Below are 12,957 nucleotides of genomic sequence, written 5' to 3' on the forward strand. Positions count from 1 at the left end.
TCAAATGAACCAGCATTTGTTATTTAAGAAAATTACAATCAATATGTTGACAATTAATGCAAACTGTTGACAGTCGGTTTCAAACATTCATAAAAACAAATACTGATACAACGAACATCATGAAATATTACAAATTTCATTACTTTTATTGCTTCTAAGTTGAAAATCACCATATTGTATACAAAACTCAGCTACACAAAATTCTGGTGCAGCCGCACTTGGAGTATTGGATACAGTTCTGGTCATCGCAACATAGGAAGGATATGGAAGCTTTGGAAAAAGTTCAGAGGAGATTTACTAGGATGTTGCCTGGTATGGAGTAAGGCCTTACGAGGAAAAGTTGAGGGACTCGAGACTGTTTTCAGGACAGAAAAGAAGGTTGAGAGGTGACTTTATTGAGACATACAAGATGAACAGAGTGCTCGATAGGGTGGGACAGGGAGAGCCTTTTTCTTCGGATGGTGATGGCTAGCATGAGGGGACATAGCTTTAAATTGAGGGGCGATAGATATAGGACAGATGTCAGATGTAGTTTCTTTATTCAGAGAGTAGTAGGGGTGTGGAACAGCCTGCTTGCAACAGTAGTAGATTTGTCGACTTTAAGGCATTTAAATGGTCAATGGATAGGTGTATGGATGAAAATGGAATACTGTTGGTTAGATGGGCTTCAGATTGGTTTCACAGGTCGGCGCAGCTTTGCGAGCCAAAGGGCTTGTACTGTGCTTTAATGTTCTATGTTCTATATCATTCTATTTCCATGTTCCCTCTTGCTGGTCAAAATTTGCTCATTACTTTCTCTTTCAAGTTATTATATTTGGCTTGATTCTCAATTGAAAAAAATGATCTGACACACAACCTTAATTGTTCAATCTATAGGTTCTATACAACAGAAATGGATTAAATTAATCAATTGGTTTATTAAATGTCCAATTGACAAGCAAGTAGCAGAGTATCACTTTCAATGTGATCAATTCCTGCTACAATAGAATTATCTCTGGCATTGATCTTCCAAGGATGCATCCTTGGTTCATTGAACTTTTCACCTATACTTCGCCCCTTGGTGACACAAACTGAATTTTAGTTTGTTTGCCGACAATACACGTCTCTACCTCACCACCTTCTCTCTTGAATCTTCTGTTATCTTGAAATTACCAGCCTGCTGGTCTGACTTTCAGTACTGGGTAAGCAGAAATTTCCTTTATTTAAATACTGGGGAAACTGATACAATTGTTTTTGATGCCAGCTCCAAACTCTGGTGCTTAATTACCAAAATTAATCTTCTCCTGACAACAGGCTAAGACTACACCAGTCTGCTTGGAAGCTTGATGTCACATTTAACTTGAAGATAAGCTTCCAACAATGCATTCATGTCAGCGCTAATGCCAAGTTTTCCACTTCAGTGACAATGGTTGAGTTTGCCTGTCACAGTTCGTCAGCTGCTGAAAACCTTTTGTGATATTATAAATTTCAGAATTTTAATAACTGTCCATGGATTGAAAGAAACAAAGATAAACCATTATTCATGAAAAGAAGCAGAAATAGCTCTATCTGGAATAAACTATTAATGGACAAGGACCAACTTTTACAGGAATCGACAGCAATTAGCCATGTCTGGAAAAAGAGGATGTTGAAGCTATGTGAACAAACTGTTTTGACATCTGCTTTATGCCACAAACATAACTGATTACCCTACAGGAGAACTTAAGGAGTTAATCACAGGACATGGTGTCATCAAACAACAGTAAATACCAAATGTAACAAGGAACAAAGAATTTACTTCTGATAAGAAGGCAAGCTGCAGAATTGGAACATTGTGGATGAAAGAATCATCAATAATATCACATCATAGACATGAAGGATAAAAATCTGTATGAGAATCCAATACCAGAACAATTCAGCGGCAGAACTTCAAGGAACAACACTGCACAAGGATTGAACCCTGGACACTTCCAGAGACAGACACCATTAATCAAGTAATAGCCAAGTTGAGTTATGAGGCTTAACTTGCTTCAGGGGTTTTATTTCGACTGCTACATGCAATAAAGTTTAATTCATTGTTTCAGTACTTGGTTGTCTGTGAGATTTATTAAAAAGTAGCCAAATTAAAGGCAAGTTGTGGTGACTTACATACAACACTTCATTACTTATAAACTTGACAATTTCAATGCACTACTGACTGCCACATTTTACCCCCAAGAACTGCAGTTTCCCTAAACCACACAGCAAGTCCTAGTCACCTATTATCTTGTGCACACTGATTTACATCGCCTCCTTATCAAGTTGAAAAAAAATTCTGATAATTGATTTCAAGGTCCTCCATGGTTGCACATGTCCTTTTTTAAATAATTTCAGTCTCATTTTAATAATCTTAAGACCACAATACTTAAAAGATATCGTTGCTCCTCTAAATCTGGCCTCTTGAGCATCCCGCATTTTAATAGCTCTATCATTAATGTCCATGTCTTTAGCTGCCAGGGTGCCATGCCTTTCCCTGCCTACACCTCTCCACTTCTTCATTTTACTGTCCTCCTTTAAGACACAATTTAAAACCTACCTAATAATTTTGATAATCTGACTTAATATCTCCTGTGGCAATTCAGTGTCACATTTTGGTTTAAAATATCCCTTTGAGGTGGCTTGGAATATTTTAAGAGTATTACACAATTGCAATTTGACATTGTACATGTATAATAAGTTTACAAATACCTTTTTGACAGAAATATGACACTTCATTATCATTTCTTGCAGATGCCTTTAATTATATTTTAATTTTAGGTATTGATTAAAATATGAATTTCGAGCAACATTGTAATAATTTCATAAATAGGTTAATTTTCACAGTAGCTAATTTTAAACTGTAGTTACCTCTTTATGTTCTAAAACTATTACTATGTTGTGCCAAAAGAACTGTTGATTAATATATTCCAAAATTATGACATTTTAAAAAAAATGCTTCCTTCACTAAACCATGATTTATCTAATCCATACTTATGGACTATCAGTAACTATCCAGCCTGGACACATACCATAGTGTAGTTGTGTGCAACTTTATGCAGGTCAGTGCAACCCTGAGCATCTGCAAATGACCGAATTCCAAGACAGTTGGATGGATGCAGTTGTTTCATCAGGAATCCACAACATGCCTCTACAACTTGAGAGAGTTGCAATAGGCAAGCGGTGGACAATAGGCACTCAATATTGTCTTCTTTCAATTCCAGACGGCCTAAAATAAACAAATAATATAATTTGTTTGTTAGATATATGATATATTTGTGTTACCGTAACAAAATTATTTCAGCACATGCAAAATAAATTTTACAGCACTTCGTTTAGCAGTTGCCTCTTCAGTTTATTTCTTCAGAATATAAATATCTCGACATTCATGAATTCATAATTGCAGCTGAGTAAAGATATTTTTAAAAAACGTTTTTTCAGTAAACAGCCTTTTTTTGTAAACAGTATGCAGAATTAATCTGAGCACATGAAAACATCAATAATGTATGTGTAATGGCAGAAGATGGGAAGGAAGTGTCTGAAAACGTCTGAGGATATATTGTGGTATCGGTGGCAAAATGTCTATTTTTCAAAGACACATAATACGGTTTTAACCTTAATGTAGATTGTGCATTTACTCAGCAATTGTTAACATGCTTCTTTGTATCACTTTATTCTGGACAAATAAGAACAGGGATAGGCTATTCATCCCAAGCAAGCTGCTCCAGCATTCAACCAGATCATTTACCTTACCACTGTCCCTGCATTATCCCCAAATCCTTGATGTTCCAGATATCTATTAATTTCTGTTTTGAATATACCTAATAACTGAGCTTCCACAGCCCTCTTTAAATCAAATAATTCTGAGATACACCACTCATAACTCATGACAAGCAATTTCTCCACTCTCAGTTTGAATGATCTGTCACAATTCTAGAGATACAGTCCCCTGGTTCTAGATACACAGCCAGGGAAAATATCCCTTCTGCATTCATCCTGTCATACCTGATAATAAGTTTCTAAGTTTCAATGAAATCATCTCTCCTTCTTCAAAACTCTAGTCAATGTAAGTCCAGTGTCCTCAGTCTCTCTCTCAAAACAATCCCACCATCCCAGAGATTAGTCTAGTGGACTTGCAAATGTATTCACCTTATAGAAAGTATATTCTCTCTCAGACAAGGGAGCAACAACTGTACACAATACTCCAGATGGAAAATAAGACAGTATACAATTGCAGCAGGACCACTTTACAGCTGCACGCAAATCCCTTTGTAATAATGGCCTACAAAAAAAATGCATCACTGGATTCAAAATTGTAACTGTTTTTCTCTCCATAGTTGCTGCCAGACCAGCTGAATTTCTACAGCATCTGCAGTTTTTTTTGGTTTTACTTTATAGAATTTATCTTGCTGTACCTGCATGCAAGCATTTAGATGCTCATGAATAAGGGGACACAGTTCCTTTTCGACATCAGCACTTTTTAATCATCCACCTTTTAAGAAGTTCTCTGTTGATTTGATTTATTATTATTGTCACCTGCAGCTAAGTACGTGAAAAGATTGTTTTGCGAGTAATACAGCAGATCATAACATACAAAGACATGAAGATCATCCAGTGATTGAACACAGTGAGGTATAAAAAGTTATGGCTGCAAAGGTGGTGTACAAAAAGGAAGATCAATATTAGATTTGAAATTTGAGGGGTCCATTATGTTTACAAAAGGTTTGTTAAACATCATTTTAACCAGAGATTTTCTGTTCACTTTGCATCTTCCGTTACAGCTTTTTTTCTGCTACTGACAATACTTGAACATGCATTCTCTCACTCTCGTTAGTTGCCTTTCTCCCACATCAGCTTTCCAATATATTCTTAGTCACTACATTCCCTCTCCTCTCAGTAATAGCTTGTGTGCTAATGCCCTGGCCCTAACTGAGTGCCTTGCACATTCTATTCATCATTATGTTTGATTCCCTTTGTTGTCTGCCATACCTAGCTTATCATCAATCTCTTATTTTCTCTCTCCAAAGCTCATTGCTCTTCCTTAGTCTCAGTGGGAAAGAAAAAGAAACCAGATTTTGAGTGTCAAGCAGCAGTGGCTCCGTACAGTGACATGTTGTATAGGTACCAGAAATGGTTTTAGTTTATATAGCGTTCTTAAAATATTGGTATTACATTCAATTGCTTATATTCAACTTGTCTTACCAAAAGCATATGCTAATCAACACACATTTTTTGCTCATGATTTTTGTTTTGGCTACTTAATGGAGTAAAATGAAACCAAAAATTATTTTTTGCCACAAGCCTTCAAATGTTTTATCTGAAAATTGATTGCTCTACAATATCCTGGGTGCTGTTTTTATTGGATACTCTTGCAACCAACCACAATGTACGTACATTATGGAAGGAGCTGGAAGCCAATTCATTGTTGATGATTTTTGAAACTATAAATTCAACCATAATCAGAGGGAACTGCTTTACTTGACACAATATCATGTTCAAGTTTTAATCCTAAATGTTAATGCTGAAGGAGCGAGCTTCAATGCTGATATTGGTCTGTAATGCATTAGGAGAAAATGAGGACTGCAGATGCTGGAGATCAGAGTTGAGAGTATGGTGCTGGAAAAGCACAACTGGTCGGGCAACATCCGAAGAGCAGGGGAATCGACGTTTCAAGCATAAGCTCTTCATCAGGAAGATGAAGAGCTTACGTTGGAAATGCCAATTCTCCTGCTCCTTGGATGCTGCCTGTCCAGCTGTGCTTTTCCAGCATCAACCCGATTCTGCAATGCATTGCCAACAGAAATTAGTTTTATACCCACCGATGCTAATTTTAAAAATATGTCTTGGCATCCAAATTGTTGGACAACAAACATTATCTACTGGATTTTTCAAGATGTATTTGAAATAAAATTCTTCAGAAAGTACAAGGAGGCAGGTTGATGGCACTGTGTTTGTCGTTGCCATTTCTGTTTCCTAGATTGATAACAGGCAGTTAACCACATTCGGTGGGTCTGCAGTCGCACATAGGATTGAAAGGGAAGGATGGCAGTTTTCCTTGCTTAAAGGAAATTTTATCATTGGATTTCAGTTGGAGAAAACATGCTACAGCTCCTGTCTCCTCATTTTGAAATACCTTTGCTGTAAGATCAGGATGAAGTTTGGTTGTTCTTCTAGAAGAGTGGCAGAAAGAACTTATCAATATTGTATTTCTTAATCAAACTGTTTCTACCAAGATCCCAGAGAAAACATGCAGGATTAGTGAGTTGACCACATCTGTAGAATTTACAGACTTTGAAACATTCACTGCCTTAATATTTTGTCTGATTTTTTAAATTAAAGATCAATTGAAGAAGAAATCTATTGTATTCACCTTTACCTGCAGAGTGTATGTGTGTATATATTTTGGGCTACTTAGAGGGAGATATGCATTTATATTTTCATATTTAGAACTGTGCATATTGATAAATTCACAATTTTCCTTGAAAAGGGTTTTATTCATACTGTATATAAGTTGATAATTATGTGTTTATTAAATAAATCTTGTTAATTGGTCATTTCATTTTAAGTCTAATATAGAAAATGCATGCCATTAGCCATATTGGGAATTCGATAGATTATTTTCCTTTAATGTTGAAAGCCACAGACTAATGGAACCACAGCAACAGTACACTGCTCCCATCTCATTGTAAAAAATGTTGATTGCTTAATGGCGATATGGAGTTTGTGAGGCAGACTTTCAAGAAACTCTAAAGACTCTACAAAACTCATTTTGTTTCCTCATCTCCCATTTAAAATCAGAATGGCTATGATGGCAGTAGACCACATCGCCAACTATCCCTCAATTTAACAATTTCATCAACTCTCTCCTGGGTTTTAATCTAACTGAACAGGCCAATTCTCAATACACATCTTTGTGCCCATTAGACAGGATGTCCCAACATGTCGTAGATTGCATGATACAGTAATTTTGTTCTTTCTCTGCCACTACTCTGCTTTATCATTAAGGTATTTGGATTCATAGCTTGATGCAGTTAATTGGCATTTTAAACAACTGATAACAGGTTCCTCCAAATTATTACTATGTATGGACCCATGCTTCAAGAAGAAATTCAGAGCACCTTTGACACATATTCATTAGTCTCCTCTTAAATTTTGGACATTTGGGAGTTGCGAAAACAGGACCTAGTGTGGGAGTTGCTTTTCAGCCATCTGAATAGTCTATTGAATCTGATTTTACAGGAGTTTTACCTGAAGTTGGCTTTAAGAAGGCATTGACCCTTATGTGTTTTCAAAATAACTTTGCTCTTTTGATACAATGATATTGGTGAGTAAAATTAATTGCCCAACCGCAGCTACCCTCAAGGGTAAGGGTATCTGTCCACAAAACAGTATAGGGCTGGGGTTGCATGGAGTCCCAAATAGTGGCAGACAGTTTCTTTCCCTGAAGGATAAGCTGTCTGCTTTAACAGTCATATTGCGCTGTTTGCCTAAAATTATGAAATCCAATGCATTTAATTTCACAACTAATTATGGTGAGGTTTAAGTTCATGACCAGTAAGTTTCTAATCTGCTATCATAAATTGTAGACTATCAGATGAAAATAAGAAACCCCCTGATGCTAATTACATTTGCATTTACTACCTTTATTGCTGATGTTACAAAGTACCGCAGATGTAAGAGATCTAAAATACAAACAGAAAATGCTGAACAAACTCAGTAGGTCTGGCAGTATCTGTGAGGGGAGATACAAAGTCAATGTTTTGAGTCCAAGGTGACACTTCTTTGGAACTTAAAGGCATCGGCAATATAGGTCTCAGTCAGATGTAATTATAGGCTTTCAATGTGATTTTGTTTACTAATATGCTCCTTTGGTTCTTTTCCCTAACATATTTTCACAAAAGGGAAAGTCTGTTCAATTTCTTTAATATGTCTATCCAAAAGATATAAAACCATCAATACTAAATTTGTTGTACAGAAATTTTTTAAAACTAAAAATAGTGACAGCTATTTCACCCAGAATGTGCAAACTGGAATTCTACAAAATTATCCAACATGACACTTCAACTTTATCCAGTAGCTTATAGTCACCTGTATATGCATATTGAACTAATGCCCACAATGCATTTGAGTCGACGCCTTCTATCTTTATCTCTTCTTGTTTAGCCTCCCTTACGTCATTTGTGAACATTGCAGCAAAGTAGTCTGAAACAGAGGATAGAACCAACCTGGGAATACAAGAAGAAAACCTATTTATAATTTTCAGCTACAGGCTTATCTATAGTGAAAACTTCCATCTTAAATAAAGTGTCAAGCTGCAGAGCATTTATGCATTTTTCAGATATCTTTTCCTCTCATTGCCAACAGGAAAGAAAAACCAAATATTAAATGCTTTCTTTCAATATAGACATAGTACAACAGTGGCAAAATAAAATACAGAATACGAATGAGAAAATAAGAAAACAGGATTTGATAACTTGGAAAAGAACGATGATTACAAGGTTGTATGTGTGTCTAGGGAACTATTACGAACACAATATAAAATGCTACTTTCCACAAATGTAATTGGTTGCTTGTTGACAGATTCTATAAAAGTGATCAGGAAAATCATAACCTCCTTCTATTTATTATTAGTGACTTATTTCTCAAAGGCACTTTATTAAATGTTTGCAATGGCCTTTATGATATATTTCAACAAACATCAACTGAGTGCCACAAATTCTAGAAAGATTGAAAAAGGGAATGCAATTAGTGCAAAATGTAGTGATTAGATCTAATGCTGAAAATGCGCAGCAGGTCAGGCAGCATCCAAGGAGCAGGAGAATCGACGTTTCGGGCATGAGCCCTTCTTCAGGAATGATTTCCTCATTCCTGAAGAAGAGCTCATGCCCGAAACGTCGATTCTCCTGCTCCTTGGATGCTGCCTGACCTTCTGCGCTTTTCCAGCAACACATTTTCAGCTTTGATCTCCAGCATCTGCAGTCCTCACTTTCCCCCTGATTAGATCTAATATTGAGTTTCCAACAGTAAGGATATTGATACATTTCCTATTCACCTGTGAGCTGGAATCCTCCGGTCTCCAGCTAGTAATACTACATCACATAATTGCTTGTGTCGAAGGTAGTTCTCCATCTTCTTAAAAGTCTGTTCTGCATGGTTTAATGCCTGAAAACACTCTTCAGGAGCAGAAGGATCCATTGTATGGCACGAGGACAAGGTCTGGCTGCTGTTTGAAGTCCTGCTATGAAGAAACCAGATATTAACACTACTATATCTTGTGACTGAAATAATAAATAATAAACAAGCTCTTTTGCAGACTGTTTTACCGTGCTACACATGTACTTTTTGCATGTTTTAAACCTCAGCCAAATTACTTTTATATTCTTAATTTCCTTAACAGCGGTTAAGTGGTTCTTATTACTCATCAATAGCTACAGTGAAAAATTACTATTGTACTTCCTAAAAGCAACAATTTATATAATGTCTTTAACATGATGATACATCCCAAGAGGCTTCACAGGTGCATTATTAAACATGTTGCACCAAATTGCAGAAATAGGTATCATGTCATAAGACCAAAGCTTTGGTCAAAACAGATATTACTTCGTGTCATAAAGGAGGATAAGTTAGAAAGGCAGAGAAGCATTAGGAGGTAGTGATCTGGAGCCTAGACAAATGAAGGTAGAGTCATCAACAGTGGAGCAACTATGATTAGGAATGTACAAGGAGCCAAAACTAGAGGAGCATAGATATCTCAGAAAGATTGTGGTGTCAAGCGGATTACAGATATTTGTAGGCGGGAGGCAAGGCCCTGGATATAGAATTGTACAGCGTGGAAACAGACCCCTTGGTCCAACTTGTCCATGCCGAGCAAGTTTCCCAAATGAGACTAGTCCTATTTGCCTGCATTTGACTTATATCGCTCCAACCTTTTCCTATCGATGTATCTGTCCAATTAGTGAACTTGGTGAGAAAAGGCATGTTTAAAATTGGTTAGTTAGCTCTGATATGGAGTTTTGGATGCTCTTAAGCATACAGAGGTTATATGAGAGCAATCAAGAGAAAATAATTGAGTCTAAAAGTAACAAAGGCACAATGAATGGTTCCTTAGCAATAAACTGGAAGGGGGTGAAGTCAGCAAAATTATAGAGGTGCAAATAGGTGATCATAGCCTAATACAAATGATGTCAGAAGTTCATTTCAGAATCAAATGTTAAATATGCCAAGGTTGTAAAAAGATTGGCATAATCTTAGAATCTTTCCAGGGAGAGGAATGAAGTTGATTGTCGGGGAATGAAGCATGGAGGGGGAAAACAATAAAACGAGGCTTCAGTCTTGCAATGTTTAATTGGAAAAGATTTTTGTTCATTCGATACTGAATGCTGGATAAGCATTTTGATAACTTTAGTTTATTGTAAGAAACCAAATTTTTCAACACTTTAAATCAATCTGTTCAACAGAACAAGGCAAGACCAGTAAAAGTGGCTCAAAACACCTACAAGTGAAAGGGAATAGTTTAAAAATGTTTGAGATTTAAATCAGATTGTAATTAATATAATTACAGAAGCATTGAATAGGCAGCACAGGTGAAAGGCAAGTTCAATGACGTACACATGAGATTTGACTAGAGGAGGTACCCCTCTTCCTCCTGACAACTGCCCATGCTCTCAAAGCTGTTCGGCTGACTGCTGTCCTTTAGCCGAAAAATTGCAGTCAAGTTGGAATAACTGCCCTTTTAAAAGGGCCTCATTGAAAACCACAGCCTTCCTGTCCTTAGCCAGTGGGGGACAAGTCAGTGTGGCTGGGAGGCAATGGTTATCTTTAAATATACAATGTTGGATATAAAAAGTCACTCAAGTACTTAAAAATTTTTAAAGTATTTTGGATTTTATAATTAAGTGGTTCTATCTCCCAGTTAGATATTAAGTATTTAAAGCAACAAGACAACCTACTTGTCTACATCCTTAAATGCTTCAACACTTCCACAGAGGTCATGTTAGGATCACAACTTTCCATACACAGTCCCAAATAATGCCAACACCCTAACAAGGTTGGTGCAGTCAACTGAAGAATACCACATTTGCATGACACTGGCAGATACAGGTGCGATTTGAGATGCTTCTTTGGTGCCCAACTAGAAATTGGACCCTGTCTGTTTTCACTAAACTGTGTCACTGACCCAGAATTTTATTTTCACATGCTGGATCGCCATCCAGAGCCAGGAGGAGGAATTGCCAGTTGACAAGATCATTTCAGCCATCAGTACAGACAACTATTCACTGCCTCTAAAGCTCATGACAAACCCCAAAAGTTGTGCCCATTTGGAGACACAGGCCAGTTTTCTAATAGGAAATAGTTACATCACAAGTGATGAATACACAAACATAGAAATTAGAAGCAAGTTGCTCAGCAGATCTCGCCTCCTTAGTCATTCAATAAACGTCATGGCTGATCTGATTTCTCCCATTTTCACATACCCATTTGAGTATGTGACAATAAAGCTAATACATTCATTCCCGCACACCCCGATAACATTTCAATCCCTTGCCTATCAAGATTCTATCTACCTCTCCTTCAAAAATGCTCAAAGGCACTGCTTCCAACACCTTTTGAAGAAAGTTCCAAAGACTCATGATACTCAGAAAACTTTCCCCACATCTCTGTAACAATGATCCCTAGTTCTAGGGTCTCCCACAAGAGAAGAAAAATCCTTTCCCATTCCAACTGGTCAAGAACTCCTAAGATCTTACGTATTTCAATCAAGTCACATCTTACTTTACTGAACTCCAGTAGATAAATATCTAGTCTGTCCAAACTTTCCCCAATAAATAATCCATGTGTTCCAAATATTGGTCTGGTACATCTTTTCTGCTTCCAACACACTTACATCCTTGTCTTTGTTCACCTTCTTTGCAGCCATAACATTGTATTCTGCATTAATGCACTTTATATGGTATGATCTGCCTGTACTGCACGCAAAACAAAACTTAGGTGCAGTGAAAAGTTTATGTGACAATAATAACTCAAATTAAAAATAAGGTGACTGATACTGTAGACAGCATTCCAGAACTGGAGTCACCAATGTACTATATAACTGAAGTACAACCTCAGTTCAACGCCCCTCACAATAAGCAACAGTATTCTATTAACTTTCCTAATTACATGCTTTAATCTGCAAACTAACCTTTTGTAATTCATGCACAAGAATCCCAAATTCCTCTACGTCAGAGCAATTTCTCATCATTTAGATAATATGCTTTATTTATTCTTCATTCCAAAATGAACAACTTAACATTTTCCCACATTATACTCCATATATACTTATATTTGCCAGATCCTTGTCATGCATTTAAGCTATCTACATTTTTTGTTGTTTGCTTACATCCTCTTTATAAAGTTATTTTTCCTGACTATCTCAGCATCAACAGCAAATTTCGCAACCATATCTTTGGTTGCTTCATCCAAATAGTTTAAACAAATAGCAAAAATTAGAGATCCCAACATTGATCTTTGTCGCATTTCACTCATGACATTTTTAAAAATTCACTCATGGGATTTGGGCATCTCTGGCTAGACCATCCTTAATTGTCTACCTGTTATGACTGCTCTCGGCCTCCTGTTTATAGTGCTTTCAAATTTTGTGGCCAAGATTTGTCCAAACATCACAATGTATTAATTTAATTTTAAACCTCTCGCTCTTTATTTTGTTTCTTTTTGGTAGTTTCTATCAGTTAACCTCTCCAACTAATACTGAAGTTAGTTGCTAAGATGTGCATAAGAATGAACTAAAAATGACAAAGTTTCCCTCCATCTCTACAGGCAAATATATATGCTATATTCTGCACTAAATTGAAAAAAATGACTGACAGGGTTGCGAATCATGGAACACTATGTATAGCCCAGTGAAACACTGGCATTTCAACAACCTGACAAAATAAAATAATTCTGAAGTGCACAAATATATAG

At 36.6% G+C, this 12,957-nt stretch overlaps 1 protein-coding gene across 5 annotated transcripts in view; it reads right to left on the reverse strand.

Moving 5' to 3' along the window:
• LOC132815744 (kelch-like protein 5) overlaps positions 1–12,957 on the reverse strand; it is a 144,171-nt gene that overhangs the window by 77,247 nt on the left and 53,967 nt on the right. For 4 of the 5 annotated variants that reach the window (XM_060824873.1, XM_060824881.1, XM_060824863.1 and 1 more), the window contains exons 3-5: positions 9,047–9,232; positions 8,083–8,219; positions 3,027–3,223 (exon numbers count right to left, since the gene is read on the reverse strand). In XM_060824873.1, coding sequence (XP_060680856.1) covers positions 3,027–3,223; positions 8,083–8,219; positions 9,047–9,189 — 477 coding nt within the window. In that variant the 5' untranslated portion in view covers positions 9,190–9,232. The remainder of the gene's footprint in view (positions 1–3,026; positions 3,224–8,082; positions 8,220–9,046; positions 9,233–12,957) is intronic. The other variant, XM_060824902.1, reaches the window with a different exon arrangement.

Source organism: Hemiscyllium ocellatum, chromosome 1 (assembly GCF_020745735.1).
Source record: "Hemiscyllium ocellatum isolate sHemOce1 chromosome 1, sHemOce1.pat.X.cur, whole genome shotgun sequence".
NCBI lineage: Eukaryota > Metazoa > Chordata > Chondrichthyes > Orectolobiformes > Hemiscylliidae > Hemiscyllium > Hemiscyllium ocellatum.